Source organism: Lampris incognitus, chromosome 14, assembly GCF_029633865.1.
Source record: "Lampris incognitus isolate fLamInc1 chromosome 14, fLamInc1.hap2, whole genome shotgun sequence".
Classification (NCBI taxonomy): domain Eukaryota; kingdom Metazoa; phylum Chordata; class Actinopteri; order Lampriformes; family Lampridae; genus Lampris; species Lampris incognitus.
In genome coordinates this window covers 41,043,142-41,059,043 of record NC_079224.1, presented here as the reverse complement: position 1 = coordinate 41,059,043, position 15,902 = coordinate 41,043,142, and the positions used below count along the sequence as shown (strand labels likewise).

At 42.7% G+C, this 15,902-nt stretch overlaps 1 protein-coding gene across 1 annotated transcript in view; it reads right to left on the bottom strand.

Moving 5' to 3' along the window:
* The window catches only part of LOC130124461 (collagen alpha-1(IV) chain-like), a 43,117-nt gene extending 28,007 nt beyond the window's left edge, over window positions 1-15,110 (bottom strand). The window contains exons 1-15 of the mRNA XM_056293915.1: window positions 15,013-15,110; window positions 12,585-12,638; window positions 12,396-12,422; window positions 10,411-10,479; window positions 10,257-10,319; window positions 10,099-10,134; window positions 9,730-9,754; window positions 7,411-7,488; window positions 6,196-6,249; window positions 6,032-6,097; window positions 4,315-4,368; window positions 4,147-4,188; window positions 3,797-3,881; window positions 3,508-3,543; window positions 956-1,135 (exon numbers count right to left, since the gene is read on the bottom strand). Of these exons, the coding sequence (XP_056149890.1) occupies window positions 956-1,135; window positions 3,508-3,543; window positions 3,797-3,881; window positions 4,147-4,188; window positions 4,315-4,368; window positions 6,032-6,097; window positions 6,196-6,249; window positions 7,411-7,488; window positions 9,730-9,754; window positions 10,099-10,134; window positions 10,257-10,319; window positions 10,411-10,479; window positions 12,396-12,422; window positions 12,585-12,638; window positions 15,013-15,110 (967 nt within the window). The remainder of the gene's footprint in view (window positions 1-955; window positions 1,136-3,507; window positions 3,544-3,796; window positions 3,882-4,146; window positions 4,189-4,314; window positions 4,369-6,031; window positions 6,098-6,195; window positions 6,250-7,410; window positions 7,489-9,729; window positions 9,755-10,098; window positions 10,135-10,256; window positions 10,320-10,410; window positions 10,480-12,395; window positions 12,423-12,584; window positions 12,639-15,012) is intronic.
* Between the last annotated feature and the right edge of the window lie 792 nt (window positions 15,111-15,902).

Here is a 15,902-nt window from a genome sequence, read left to right as displayed (position 1 = left end):
GACAGGATGTGGAAGCGGGGCAGGCTAAGCTAACTGCTAGCTCATGCAGACCGGCAGTTCCGACAGTCATCCTGGGTTTGTTCTTTTGGACGGTGATTTATTTATTTTTAGTTTAAATACGTGTTCTTGTAATTTTGTGTTTTTGTCTTTGTGTTGCACTGCTGTGGGCTGGGGAAAACGATACAAGTCGTGTACTTGCGTACATGAAATTAAATGACAAAGTGTTCCTAATTTTCATGATAGGGGTAGCTGGGTAAACCGTTTACACTCGCGCATGCGTGATTCACAATGCGGGTGACTCAGATCGGGCAGCGACGAAAATATGCATCACTCCTCTGCTAACCTAGAGGAAGTTATTCCTTTATAATGTTCGCCTTTTTTGGATAACTAAAGTTCTTTTAATAACTTTTGATCATGTCGCTGCCCGATACGACTCAACCGTAGATGTGAGTTGCGCACACATACGCTTGCGCACGGTTGACTTAGATCGGGCAGTGACAGAGAGCAGCACTGGTCGAGCGAGCTAGATAGTGAATGAAGAGAGAGAGAGAGAGAGAGAGAGAGCGGTGACAGTGAGAACAAACGCTTTAAGAAGGTTTTTCATCACCGCAACCACAAGCGGTTCTTCATCGTACAGTCATAACTGTGCACAAAAAAATGTAGGCTGACAGGTCCAGCAGTATGCAAGATTAGCCACGGAGACACACACACACACACACACACACACACACACACACACACACACACACTTACACACGCATGCACATGCGAACAAACGCATACTCTCCTCCAGCTATATGCCTGGCGAGGATAATAACATAAAAGGAAAAACTTCCAACACACTGTGCAACTGCGTATGAAACATTTCTCATGTAAATAAACGTAAACAGTGGTAACGGTAGTAGCAGTACTAAAATAAGGCAGCTAGAGCATTAGGAAGAGCATCAGGACAAACCGCTGTCACTTGGTTGCCCAGGTAGCCCTGGATCTCCAGGACAGCCTTGATCGCCTGGATCCCCATCTGGCCCAAGGGGCCCTGGGTATACATCGCCAGGCTCCCCAGGGTCCCCTTTAGGACCTGGAAAGCCCGGGGGGCCATCCACGCCTTTCGAATCAGACCAATGAGATCCACCTCCTGTAAAACGGTAAAGGAACGGTTCGAGAATGTTTTCAAAGGGAATAGGCAAATGTCTTCAAAAAATCAAAACTGACATCTTGATTGAATTTAGTGACTGTCTCAGCACATAAATATTATTTAATCAAACATTAATAAGCATCGGAACTGATTTAGAATGCTACTTGTAAATTTGACAAAAGTCAGTATGCTAGGATATAGTCTGGTGCTATATATATATATATATATATATATATATATATATATATATATATATATATATATATATATATATATATACACACATAACCCCAATTCCAATGAAGTTGGGACATTGTGTAAAACGTGTATAAAAACAGAATACAATGATTTGTGAATCCTTTTTGACCTATATTCAATTGAATACACTACAAAGACAAGATATTTAATGTTCAAACTGATAAACTTTATTGTTTTTTTGCAAATATTCACTCATTTTGAATCTGATGCCTGCAACACGTTCCAAAGAAGCTGGGACAGGGGCAACAAAAGACTGGGAAAGTTGAGGAATGCTCAAAAAACACCTGTTTGGAACATTCCACAGGTGAACAGGTTAACTGGAAACAGGTGAGTGTAATGATTGGGTATAAAAGGAGCATCCCGAAAGGCTCAGTCGTTCACAAGCAAGGATGGGGCGAGGTTCACCACTTTGTGAACAACTGCGTGAGCAAATAGTCCAACAATTTAAGAACAATGTTTCTCAACGTACAATTGCGAGGAATTTAGGGATTTCATCATCTACAGTCCATAATATCATCAAAAGATTCAGAGAATCCGGAGAAATCTCTGCACGTAAGCGGCAAGGCTGAAAACCAACATTGAATGCCTGTGACCTTTGACCCTTCAGGCGGCACTGCATTAAAAACCGACATCATTCTGTAAAGGATATTACCACGTGGGCTCAGGAACACTTGGGAAAACCATCGTCAGTTAACACAGTTCGCCGCTACATCTACAAGTGCCAGTTAAAACTCTACCATGCAAAGCGAAAGCCATATATCAACACCACCCAGAAACGCCGCTGGCTTCTCTGAGCCCGAGCTCATCTGAGATGGACTGATGCAAAGTGGAAAAGTGTGCTGTGGTTTGATGAGTCCACATTTCAAATTGTTTTTGGAAATCATGGACGTCGTGTCCTCTGGGCTAAAGAGGAAAAGGACCATCCAGATTGTTATCAGCGCAGAGTTCAAAAGCCAGCATCTGTGATGGTATGGGGGTGTGTTAGTGCCCATGGCATCATGGGTAACTTGCACATCTGTGAAGGCACCATTAAGGCTGAAAGGTCCAAAGGTTTTGGAGCAACATATGCTGCCATCCAAGCGACATCTTTTTCAGGGACGTCCCTGCTTATTTCAGCAAGACGATGCCAAGCCACATTCTGCACGTGCTCCTACAGCGTGGCTTCGCAGTAAAAGAGTGCGGGTACTGGACTGGCCTGCCTGCAGTCCAGACCTGTCTCCCATTTAAAATGTGTGGCGCATTATGAAGTGCAAAATACAACAACGGAGACCCCGGACTGTTGAGCAACTGAAGTCATACATCAAGCAAGAATGGGAAAGAATTCCACCTACAAAGCTTCAACAATTAGTGTCCTCAGTTCCCGAACGCTTATTGAGTGTTGTTAAAAGGAAAGGTGGTGTAACACAGTGGTGAACATGCCCCTGTCCCAGCTTCTTTGGAACGTGTTGCAGGCATCAAATTCAAAATGAGTGAATATTTGCAAAAAAACAATAAAGTTTATCAGTTTGAACATTAAATATCTTGTCTTTGTAGTGTATTCAAGTGAATATAGGTCGAAAAGTATTTGCAAATCATTGTATTCTGTTTTTATTTACGTTTTACACAACGTCCCAACTTCATTGGAATTGGGGTTGTATATATATATATATATATATATACACACACACATACACACACACACATACACACACACACACACATATATATATATATATATACTATATATACTATATATATATATATCCTGTGATGCATGGTTCCCTTATATCACAGTATATAAAGAATCCAACGAACAGACAGATGACATCTAAATAGCTAGGTAATTACACTTACAGATTGACTGACAGGTAGACAAGGAGACAGATAGACAGAGAGCCAGAGAGACAGAGAAAGAGAGAGATAAAGATAAAGGTTGTATCTCTAGATAGAGCTGCTTCATTATGGACACACACACACACACAGTACAGGATTGTGATTGATAGATAGATAGATAGATAGATAGATAGATAGATAGATAGATAGATAGATAGATAGATAGATAGATAGATAGATAGATAGATAGATAGATGCCCACACAGTCACTACTTGAGCTAGAATGGAGTACTACTGCTCACCAGGTTTTCCCTTGGGTCCAGGAAACCCCGGAAAACCTTGGAAAAGAAAATGAATTAGTTATTGCATTGGTATCTGCCATTTTTTCAGACAGTGTAATTAATAATATAAAATTGATATCAGTTATGTGACAACTGTCAATAGTAGTGCTGCAGCAAAAAAACAAAAAACATTTGTATTAAACTAGATTTTGAGAGTGACTTGAGAGCCACTAATATCTTTCTCTTGTACCCCATCATTTATCCTCTTGTTTGTGTGTTTGGTGATTCTTTTACTGTCACATTTACCCACCCGTGGGTCCAGGGTGCCCAGGCTGGCCTGGTAGTCCAGGGTCTCCAGGATAACCTTTGAGCTGCATAGTCACAGTTCCAACTACCTGTTGATAAGTTGAAGGAACCATGGAGGGACATAAAAAAGGAAAATAAGATTTGCCAGCACTGCTCATACTGCTTAAAAAACAAATGTGAATGTGGAAATGTAGAATATCTTCCCTCAAGCACAACAGGATATCTATTCTGCATAGCTGATCACAAGCTTGGCTCTCCCTGAATGTGCTTTCATGTCAATGGGTAGAAAGGCTCACATCCAAACGAATGCCAACTGTTAGTTGTGAACATGGAGCTCAACAGAATCTGACTCACCTGCCCAGGGAGTCCGGGGACACCCATATTTCCCTGTTCACCCTAAGAGTCAAAGTATACAAACAAAACCTAGCATCACTATGCAGCATATAGATGGTGACATTACGTATACCAGTCCACCTAAAAGATAGCATGCGTTTTATCAGTTGGTAGTAATGGGGTACTGACCTTCACTCCTTGTGTTCCTGGAAATCCTTGATGACCTCGCTCACCAGGTCTCCCCTATGGAAAACCATGTTATTTTATGTTTTCCATTTGATCTATTTGGGAGTTTGTTTTTTTCAAACTGCACACGGCACCCCCCCCCCCCCCACACACACACACACACTCAAATACGCACACAGCAGATGTAGTAATACACACCTTAATTCCCATTGGTCCATGATCACCGTGCTTTCCCAGCTTTCCCTAAACCAGTGAGAGAAGACAATCAATGACCAGTCCATTACTTACATTTAGTTGACAACAACAACAACAATAATGTCTAATGTATTTTTCATCAAAAGCATGATATTCAACTCGTATGACCATACATCTTTTGCCACAGGAACAGTATGGAGGTCGATAAGCTTTGTTCAGTTAAAGGCAGAGCAGACTGAGAACCACGTGGCCTCCTGGACGACTGTGTAAATCTAAGAGGGAAGTTTCAGAGAGAAAACGACCTCTGTGGTCACAAACGGCTGGGGTGCGTAAATGCATTGTGGTCACTGATTTTATCAACGGTTTCTGTGAATTTGGACAAAAGTAATCAAAATAAATTATCGCGGGCATCCAGGTGGCGTGGCGGTCTATTCCGCTGCATACCAACACAGGGCTCGTCGGTTCGAATCCCCCGTGCTCCCTCCGGCTGAGTTGGGCGTCCCTACAGACACAATTGGCCTTGTCTGCAGGTGGGAAGCCTGATGCGGGTATGTGTCCTGGTCGCTACACTAGTGCCTCCTCTGGTCGGTTGGGACGCCTGTTCGGGGGGGGAGAGGGAACTAGGGGGAATAGCATGATCCTCCCACGCGCTATGTCCCCCTGGTGAAACTCCTCACTGTCAGGCGAAAAAAAGCGGCTGGTGACTCCAAATGTACCCGAGGAGGCATGTGGTAGTCTGCAGCCCTCCCCGGACTGGCAGAGGGAGTGGAGCAGCGACCGGGACGGCTCAGAAGAGTGGGGTAATTGGCCAAGCACAATTGGGGAGAAAAAGGGAAAAAAAATATTATCGCTTGGGTGTATTTTTGTCCAATAAAACCTCATGTTAGCGAAGCATTCTGATTAATGATCAGCATTAGGTCAGGTTCAGATCATCCATCCATCCATCCATCATACAAGCGGCTGATCCCAATTGGGGTCACGGGATGCTGACGCATATCCCAGCAGTCATTGGGCGGCAGGCAGGGAGACACCCCGGACAGGCCGCCAGTCCATCACAGGGCCGACACATTCACACCTTGGGACAATTTAGTACGGCCGATTCACCTGACCTACATGTCTTTGGACTGTGGGAGGAAACCGGAGCACCCGGAGGAAACCCACGCAGGCACGGGGAGAACATGCAAACTCCACACAGAGGACGACCCGGGATGACCCCCAAGTTTGGACAAACTCGGGGTTCGAACCCTGGACCTTCTTGCTGTGAGGTGAATGTGCTAACCACTGTGTCACGGTGCTGCCGTTGCAGATCAGTGTATTTCTATAACAACTCATTTCAAACATGTCAGATGAACCCACAACAGCAAAAGGTAGATCACCCACCACCCGTGAAAATACCGCTCTTTCAAAAGAACTTGCAGTGCTGTGAACGATGCAGAATTCTGTTCATGTCAACTCATAAAATGTTAATTTTGTGCGGCATCACGCTGTTGACTCTACTTTTAAAAGACAGTAGAATACGTCTCACCTCAGCTCCTCCATAGCCTCTGTCTCCTTTGGCTCCTTTATTATAACTGCCAGAACCAGCATCACCCTGAGCAGGCATTGGAAAAGAGTCAGTCGGAAAGACAGATGGACAAAACTACAGAGATGCAGAAGAGCAAGGGAAGGATTTGACTTTAAGAAACGTACAGGAGAACCGTGGCAACCTTTCTGTCCTTTATCTCCTCTTACTCCTTTAAGACCCTAGAGTGAGACAAAAACCAAGGGTTATAATTACAGTGTATGACTTCAAAAATAGCAAAATAATGTGTTTTATTCATACCAACAAAATCTGTTCTGAACGTGCAGATATTACAATTTGAACAGTGCACCGTATGAGCAACCTAATTATTCTTTGAAAACAACAGAAAATCCTCCATAATTTATCATTGCGGCTAACATAAAAATCCATTTTGCAATGTCTTTATGCTCAATAATCCAGGTAAGGAAATCACAGGAAGTTGAATCAGTTCGTGCGGACACAACGCCATCACTCATCTGAGTCACTCAGATGAGTGATGAAACATTTCACGTTGTGTCCAGACGAACGGGTTCAACTCCCTGTGATCAGTCTTGCGGTCTTGTCAGTTTCTCAGGGGAGGCAGCCTGGGAGGACGCTGTCACTCCTGTTCAGGGAAGTGTCTCATGTTGACTGAGGTAAATGATTGTGCCGCATGTAATACGCTTTGATGGACTTTAATTTACATGAATACATAACGTATATATGTGCACTGGGCTTCTCTCAGGACTGCACACAGTAGTTCAATAACACACTTTAATGGGAAATGCTGTTTACACAGTGTCCTTTTCTGCAGAGCCAGAGCCTTGTAACTACGTTTCCTGGGGCATCCGGGTAGTGTAGCGGTCTATTCCATTGCCTACCAACACCGGGATTACCTGTTTGAATCCCTGTGTTACCTCCGGCTTGGTCAGGCATCCCTACAGACACAATTGGCCGTTTCTGCAGGTGGGAAGCCGGATGTGGGTATGTGCCCTGGTCGCTGCACTAGCGCCTCCTCTGGTTGGTCAGGGTGCCTGTTCAGGGGGAGGGGGAACTGGGGGGAATAGCGTGATCCTCTCACGTGCTACGTCCCCCTGGTGAAACTCCTTACTGTCAGGTGAAAAGAAGCGGCTGGCGACTCCACATGTATCGGAGGAGGCATGTGGTAGTCTGCAGCCCTCCCCGGATCAGATCGGCAGAGGGGGTGGAGCAGCGACCGGGATGGCTAGGAGAGCGGGGTGATTGGCCAGGTACAATTGGGGGGAAAAGTGTGTGTGTGTGTGTGTGTGTGGGGGGGGGGGTTCCTGGAGTGACTGTAAAAGAGAAGCTGACCTCAGTCCTGACCTGGTGGTTTGCATTCGTACCTTTAACTCGATAGTGCCAGAGACGTACATTTTAATTTGGCCCGGTCGCCCTGGTGGTCCTGGTGGTCCTTTCCTCCCCTACAAAAAATGAGAAGGTGGCCACCCACCCATTGGTTGAATTGATTTCTTTCTTGAGACAGAACTAGTCACACACACAATGTTTTATAAGGATGGAAACTGCTAGGGTTATAACAGTCTCTTATATCAGTTCCCTTTTGTCCTTGAAAAGGACAGAAGAGTGAGACATGAGTTGGCAATGTAGGTTGTCAACACATGAGCTATATACACTGACCTGAGCTACGGTATACATGTGGTAATGTGAGGGCACCTTGTGACATTACATATTGTCCCCTTCTTAAAATAATGGCCTAAGTCATATTTTCAAGTTTTTCAAAAAACAGAATAAACTGAAACAAATATAGAATATATGATATTTCTTAATCATTTCACACAAAAAGGTTATGACAATATATGATTATTGACATACAAATAACGCTGTCTGTCCGCATATATTTAAATTTTTTGAAAAACTTGAAAATACGACTTAGGCCATTATTTTAAGAAGGTGACAATATGTAAATGTAATAGAGGTGGTGGGGGGGGATTAATTCGGTGCATAACTGTGATGCTAACTGGTGGTGATGTTAAACCACATTGAATAGATGCTGGGGAGGAGGTCTAATGTAATGATCTTTACATCTGTGAATGAATTTGAGTTGTTTGAATGTTTACTCGGGGACGTTTTAAGCTTTTGTAAGATATGGGGGCTTAAAGTAAATGCATCTTATTGTACATATTGTTTGGATTATTGGGGCGTTCACATTTTACTGCAGATAAGAGGGGGACAACCACAATATTGAATCCCAATATTTATGATAAACGGATATTCTAAAATAAAAACGCATTATGCGTCGAATTGGTACAAAAATATCATTATAATATTGGATCGGTAAGCACCCACCAATCCCCAGCAATATAATAATGATAATGATAATGATAATAATAATAATAATAGGTACAATGGAAAAAGTTAAGAAAACACATAATTCTTGGAACTTTATTTTATTGCAACTCCTCTGTCATAAATGTCAAATGTTGTACATTTTTTGCATTTAAAAATGGATAAAAAGACTTTACCTTTGAACCAGGAGGTCCAGGGAAACCATTGCTTCCTTCTTGACCCTGTGGGATGAGAAAGTACATGTAGGTTGTCTGCATCAATAACAAGAAGAAGGCACGGCCTCTTTCTTTGCGCTGTGACACCAACGTCCCTTACTCCTTTCGTTGTCTTGACTATGTGCTGCTTTCTGTTCCACATGCCCGCACTGAATTGGGTAAAAAGGCTTTTGTTCATTCTGCACCTTTAACCTGGAATATGTTGCAGAATGACTGGAAACTTACAGAGTTCATCTCACTGAGCCGTTCTAAATTCAAATTGAGAGTACTTGAAGCTGATTTCACAACATGTACTTGTTTTTTAAAATCTGCTTGTAATTTACTTTTTTTCTAAATTTTTCGTCTGTTGTTTGTGTTTTCAAATGTGTAATTTTGCAACTGCGTGATTTTGTAACTGTGCTGCCCATCTTGGCCAGGTCTCCCTTGAAAAAGAGGTTTGTCATCTCAACGGGATCCTCCTGGTTAAATAAAGGTTAAATAAAATAAAAAAAATAAAAAATGTCCAGTGTCGGCTTGTGTGCTATTCTTTCCTCCTATCTGTGGATAACTGGCAGGTGTGTGAGCTCGCTTACTGGCTTGAATGTGGGGGACGTGATCAATATAGGCCGTCTCCTCCATTGTGTCTCTCTCTTCCACCTTCATCACCAACCGCCCTTGTTTGTTTTTACACCACAACGAACCCTTTGTAGCTCTAGTTTACACTGACTTTCCACATGAACGGAAATGGCCCTTTTCATGTTTTATGGGATCTTTCAAAAATTGAAATATCACTTATTTCTGCAGTCATCATGCATTTTGCACTGTCCCTTTCTACTGAAAAAAAAATATTGACAGCCAATGATTGCTTATGGCATGAAACAGGCTTGTACTGTCTCATAGAGAATTTACTTGACTCACTGGATTTTATATATATATACGTATATAGTACAAAAAGTAGAATTCAGTGTTTCTATTCTGTGAAACAGCTCCCCTTAGTTCAGCTTCTCTCAGCAAATCATTTTTTCTGATAATCATGATGTCATCAGACACTGATTTACATGCAGCCAATCAGATCAAGTCATTAAGATACAAAACCCCACCCACTCTTACTGCCAATTGCTTGTACCAGTCACTCAAAGGTCAGCTCATGAATAATGACCAGACCGATCCAACACTGATCTTGACATAACTGAGAAGAGTCACGGATAAAGACATGAAAAACACATCAAAATAAATAATAATAAAATAATAAATAATAATAATAAATGTTTCTGAACGTTTTATTATACCGGGTTCAAGGTTTTAAAAGGTTAAATCTGACTACTGATTTTGGTTCGACTTTAATATTTTTTTTGTGTTAAACTTTGCCCTGGTGTGGTCTCTCCTGTGTTTTGAGCTACGTGATTATAACAGTGATTCTCAGTCTAGCTGGCCTTCCCTTTCTCAAATTCACGCTGCTATACACAGGGATGCGCCCTCAAACACACACACACACAAACAGGCTAATAAGACAAACCCAGCATCTATTATTACCTTGGCTCCGGGGGGTCCTGGGTGGCCAAAAGACCCCTGTTCAGAAACAACAGAGAGCGCTAAATCAAGCATAACCACGTTGATTATTACATCAAGAGCGTGTTGTATGAATCCTGGATCAAGGAGTTCAAAAAGAAAAGGAAAAAAAGCAGACTCACTTCAGTTCCCCTAGGTCCAGGGTCCCCTGGTGGCCCCCTTTTCCCAGGAAACCCAATTTCTCCCTGTAACACACATCGATGTTACGTATCTGTATTAACGACTTAACAATACGAGGAGATTCAAATTAGATTTTGATGGCATCAGTGTAATTACTGGTTGTCCAACTCTTCCTGGAATGCCCGGTAACCCTGGTACTTCACCCTCTGATATCTGGGAGTCACCCTGCAGTAAAAAGGATACATCGTAGACAGGCGGTTATTTTTATTTTTGTGATTTTTTTTTGAGTGACAGAGGGTTTAAAAAGATGCTGAAGTAACACTGTGGAGGATAATCAATCATGTGATCATATAAATGCAAAGATGCTGGGCTCATTATCATTGGGATGGGGATCATGGTCTTGACCATAAGAAATATTCTCAAATTGGGGCATCCAGGTGGCATGTCAGTCTATTCTGTTGCCTACCAATACAGGGATCGCCGGTTTGAATCCCCATGTTACCTATGACTTGGTTGGGTGTACCTACAGACACAGTTGGCTGTGTCTGCGGATGGGAAGCCGGATGTGGGTATGTGTCCTAGTCACTGCACTAGAGCCTCCTCTGGTCGGTCGGGGCACCGGTTCGGGGGGGAGGGGGAACTGAGGGGAATAGCATAATCCTCCCATGCGCTAACCACTGCGCCACCGTGCCACCGTCACACAGTATACAGTATGTGTACACAGTATACTTATACAGTATTGTCACACTTTAACAATGCTTGCAAGCATGGCACACATGAAGTCAGCCTTACAAGTGTGTGCCGATCCGTACAGCAGGCACTTGTTTCTATCACTCCTCCTTATCTCATGTCTTCTTCCAGCTTTTATCCCACCAAGGCTGTTTCTCCAATAACTTTGTCCAGACTTTGCTACACTCAGTGAGTTTCTCACACATCCGTCTGCTGTCTTCTAACCGTTAGTTAACAACAGGTTCACACGGAGAAGACACTTTGTAACATTATCTTTGTTCCGTTATCTCTGAACTGTAAGTATGTATCTAAGCAAGGTAGACTACAGTTCAACATGGTGTAGGTCATACATGGTCAAAGATTAAAAGTGAGCAAACATAGAAAATGATCATATGGCAGACACATGATCATTTGAGCACGCAAGTCATATGATCATAAAATGTCCTTCACACCACTCTAATATTATGAACTTCCCAGCTAACTACCCCTCAATCATTATCTAACCCTCACTCATTAGCAGCACTGACAATTAGTCTTGGAAGTTACTTCTTGCTTGAGATGGGACTGAGATGGCAGTCCTAAGAAGAGGCTTTTAAGATGAACGTTTTACCTCAAAAGTACTTTGTACTCTGCTCTAATTGTCTCGCGTCAAAATATATTTTGTCCAATTCGTTCTCATCCTACAGTGTCATATACGGATGCTTTGCAACACATCGATATATTTTTGATTTTGAGATACTTTAATGATCCCTGTAGGGAAATGACGCTCTGCATTTAACCCATCCTAGCTGTGTAGCTAGGAGCGGTGGGCAGCCGCCGTGCTGCACCCAGGGACCAACTCCAGTAGTATTAACCCTAACATGCATGTGGGGGGAACCGGAGCACCCGCAGAAAACCCACCGCAGACACGGGGAGAACATGCAAACTCCACACAGAGGACGACCTGGGATGACCCCAAAGGTTGGACAATACCGGGATTCGAACCCAGGACCTTCTTGCTGGGAGGCGACAGCGCTAACCACTGGGCCACCATGCCGCAAAATATATGATGAACAAGGGACCCTTCGGCATTTGTATGAGATGCAGCGGGTGTTCAATGTTAAACTTCCAGCCTGGTCTATGACTATCAATGACATATGGGATTGGGCGTGGTTAAGTTTAGTGGTAAAGTTAGGTGGAGGTTAACCCAGTGCATCTCATACAGACTCTGAAAGGGACCTTGCGTGTCATCGACGCTTTGGGAAAAGCATCGATATATGACACCGCAGGATGAGAATGGCCTCGTTTTATGTAACGGCAGAAGAATGACATTTCAAACGAGTCCAAAGTCGACCATAAAGTCCAGGGTTACTGTTAAGCAGAGATGGTACCTCCAAACATTACTGTAGCCTCATGCACATAGCATCAATTACCTTGGGTCCATGTGTTCCTGGGGGACCCTGTGAAATAATGACACACAACTGAAACATTGTCCACATATATAACTACGTCTACTGTTGTCTATTTTGACAACAGTACTGTGTAGTATGTTGTTGAAGAGTGAAACAACCCAAAATATTAAATTTGATAGCAAATGATAGTCTTCTCAATTTGTGTCCTACTGGTAGTCCATCAGCGCCATCAGCCCCAGGAAGACCAGGAAATCCATCATCTCCCTAAAAGAGACAATATTTGCCATAAGCAGTCGAAGTTGAAATTGAATTTGAATTATCATTTGCACATGAAGGCACATCAAATTAAATTTGAGTGGCTCTGTATAAAGCTGTGTACATTTGACAGTGATATAGACAATACAATAGACAGCAGTACAATTACACAATAAATTACACAACACAATTTAACAACTACAGATTATTTCTGGAGTTCAGTGTTCTACAACATCTGTGATAGACTGACTGTAGGTATGCCCGGGGCGTCTCCCTGCCCTCTGCCCATTGCATGCTGGGCTTGGCTCCTGCCCCCTCCCCCAATATCGACTGGATTAACTGGTTATGAGAATGGATGGATTCATGACCACATTCACAGTTAAGGCTCTGATGCATATTTTCATTCATTATCTAAACCCCTTATCCCAACCGGGGTCGCGGGGATGCTGGAGTGTCTCCCAGCAGTCATTTGTCGCAGGCAGGGAGATACCCTGGACAGGCCGCCAGTCCATCACAGGGCCGTCACACACACACATTCATACCTAGGGACAATTTAGTATGCCCAATTCACCTGACCTACGTCTTTGGACTGTGGGAGGAAACTGGAGCACCCGGAGAAAACCCACGCAGACACAGGGAGAACATGCAAACTCCACCCAGAGGATGACCCGGGATGACCCCCGAAGGTTGGACTTCCCCAGGGATCGAACCCAGGACCTTCTCGCTGTGAGGCGACCGCGCTAACCACTGCGCCACCGTGCCGCCAGGCGCCAACAACCAACTGTAAATCCCCTGAAGTCGCATCACATTATAGCCACTTTTAGAGCCCGACTGACAAATCAGTGTCCCGATATTATTGGCTAACTGCAGATAAAATCGGTATCGGTGTATAACGGCCGATAAATGCAACATTTGCGTGTATATCACTTTAAGACCGGGTGTGACGTTTGTGTGCTACTTCCTATAGAGCCGGATGTGAAGTGAGAGCGTTTTAGATGATGTCATCATTTTCATGACACGTGACCAATGAAATGCATCGCGATGCCCTGAAATACATGGGGGGGAGGGCTAACTGCATTATGTGATACATTTTTTTTGTTTCCTTTTCAGCGCTCTTAGCCCATTAAGCCTTTTAGCCTCAGCGTGGACCACAGAAAAGTTTCTAAAGTTTCGCTTCAGACAGCGAAAATGGCCAATGACCTGAGCGACACTGATGCCAAGTAAAGCATATTTTGTAAAAAAAAAAAAAAAAAAATGCACAAGGCAAGGTTTAAGTATGTTATATCATCTTACGTCTGTCCCATTGCATCCATGGCCTCCCGGTGACCCTGGAGGGCCCTGCAAACCTGGGATTCCCTAAAGGAAGAGATGAATTGACATTATAAATAACAGATATGTATAAACACACAGAAACCGATACACTCAATTCCTTAATATGACTTTGTGCGCACGCATACACACACACACACGTACAATTTTTTTTACATTTAAATCTACATTTATACATGATAATTTATACATTAATTTACATTTACATTTAAACACAATGTCATATTGTATTGATAAAGCTAGCATCTTACAGGCACACCAGGAGATCCCGCAAATCCTGCCTTGCCCATGGGCCCCTGTAAAGACAATGAAATAGAGGCAGTATTAATTATTATTGTGCAAAGGTTTAACAAAATAACAATAAACTCAGGGTGCTCACTTCAATAATTTAGCACTATCTGGATACCAGGCAGCTGTACTTTGCAACTATGGACAAAAAGCATGTGATAATCACTGCTACTGCTACCTCTACTACCTCTTTACCCCTACTACTGCTGCTACTACTACTACCTCTTTACCTCTACTACTGCTACCACTACTACACTGCTACCTCTTTACCCCTACTACTGCTGCTACTACTACCTCTTTACCTCTACTACTGCTGCTACTACTACTACTACCTCTTTACCTCTACTACTGCTGCTACTGCTACTACCTACAACAATAATAATAATAATAATAATGTCAATTATAAAGATAATTAATGTCATATTCACAGTAGCGGTTAATCAAAGCTTAGAAATAACAGTGAAAAAATCCATGGATACTGGATTCTGCAACCTATACATTAAATAAACAAGCAAAAAAATAATAATATGTAAATTGACATTGTTTATAGGATCTGACAGTTGTATTACCTGGCTGCCTTTTGGCCCTGCTAGCCCTTCGGGGCCAACATCACCCTGTGAAAGGAAACCAGTCACTTTCGTTGCTTTGCATGGAAACGCTAAAATGCAAGCACGTTTAAAATTGCTGCATGGATGCACTAGAAAACCCGTTATTTAATAACAGCCTAAAAACTGTTTTAAGTGAGCCGAGCAGTAAAGAGCCTTACGTTTGGGCCCACTGGGCCAGGATGACCCTCCGATCCTTGATAACCCTCTGGCCCCCGCAATCCTGCATCTCCGGGAAAACCTTTATCTCCCTAAGCATGTGCACATGTTTGCGGGTGATTGTATGCAAATGTGTGTGTGTGTGTGTGTGTGTGTGCGCGCGTGTGAGTGTTTGAGTAGGAAGACAAATGAAGATTAAATGACACTGATTGTCGGTTGGCAACATCAACCAGAGACAAATGTAAATATAATAAATTTCATCATTACAATATTGGTAATTATTATTGGCAATTAAGTCACATAATTCATCGCTGTATCTGAAATGAAAAGAGAAGGCACACACAGGCCAACAGGGGGCCACTGACAGCTGCTATGTGTGGTACCACAGCTCTCTGGGTGCATCATGGTGTCTAACAAAAAGCCTGATAATAAGTCTTCATTACTTGATGGATTAATGTAAATTAAAGTAAAAGTAGAAATCGTCTTGCAAGGCGATGAATGAATTCAATAATCTAGATCGATCAAGGTAACCAAATTCATAGATTAATTATTCACTTATGATTTATTTATCTACAAATTGATAAACATCTAATAGACTGATTTATTATTCTAATAAATGTAATGGATAATATGAAACCAAATTATTAATCAGATATTCAGTTGTTATTTAATTAATTTAACATATTTTGCAGATCTATCAAATGGCAACTTCAAAAAGCAACTTATTCAACCATTTTACATATTTTCTAAACTAATCAATTAACATCCATCCATGCATCCATCCATTATCCAAACCGCCTATCCTGCTGTCGGGGTCGCGGGGATGCTGGAGCCTATCCCAGTAGTCATTGGGCGGCAGGCGGGGAGACACTCTGGACAGGCCGCCAGTCCA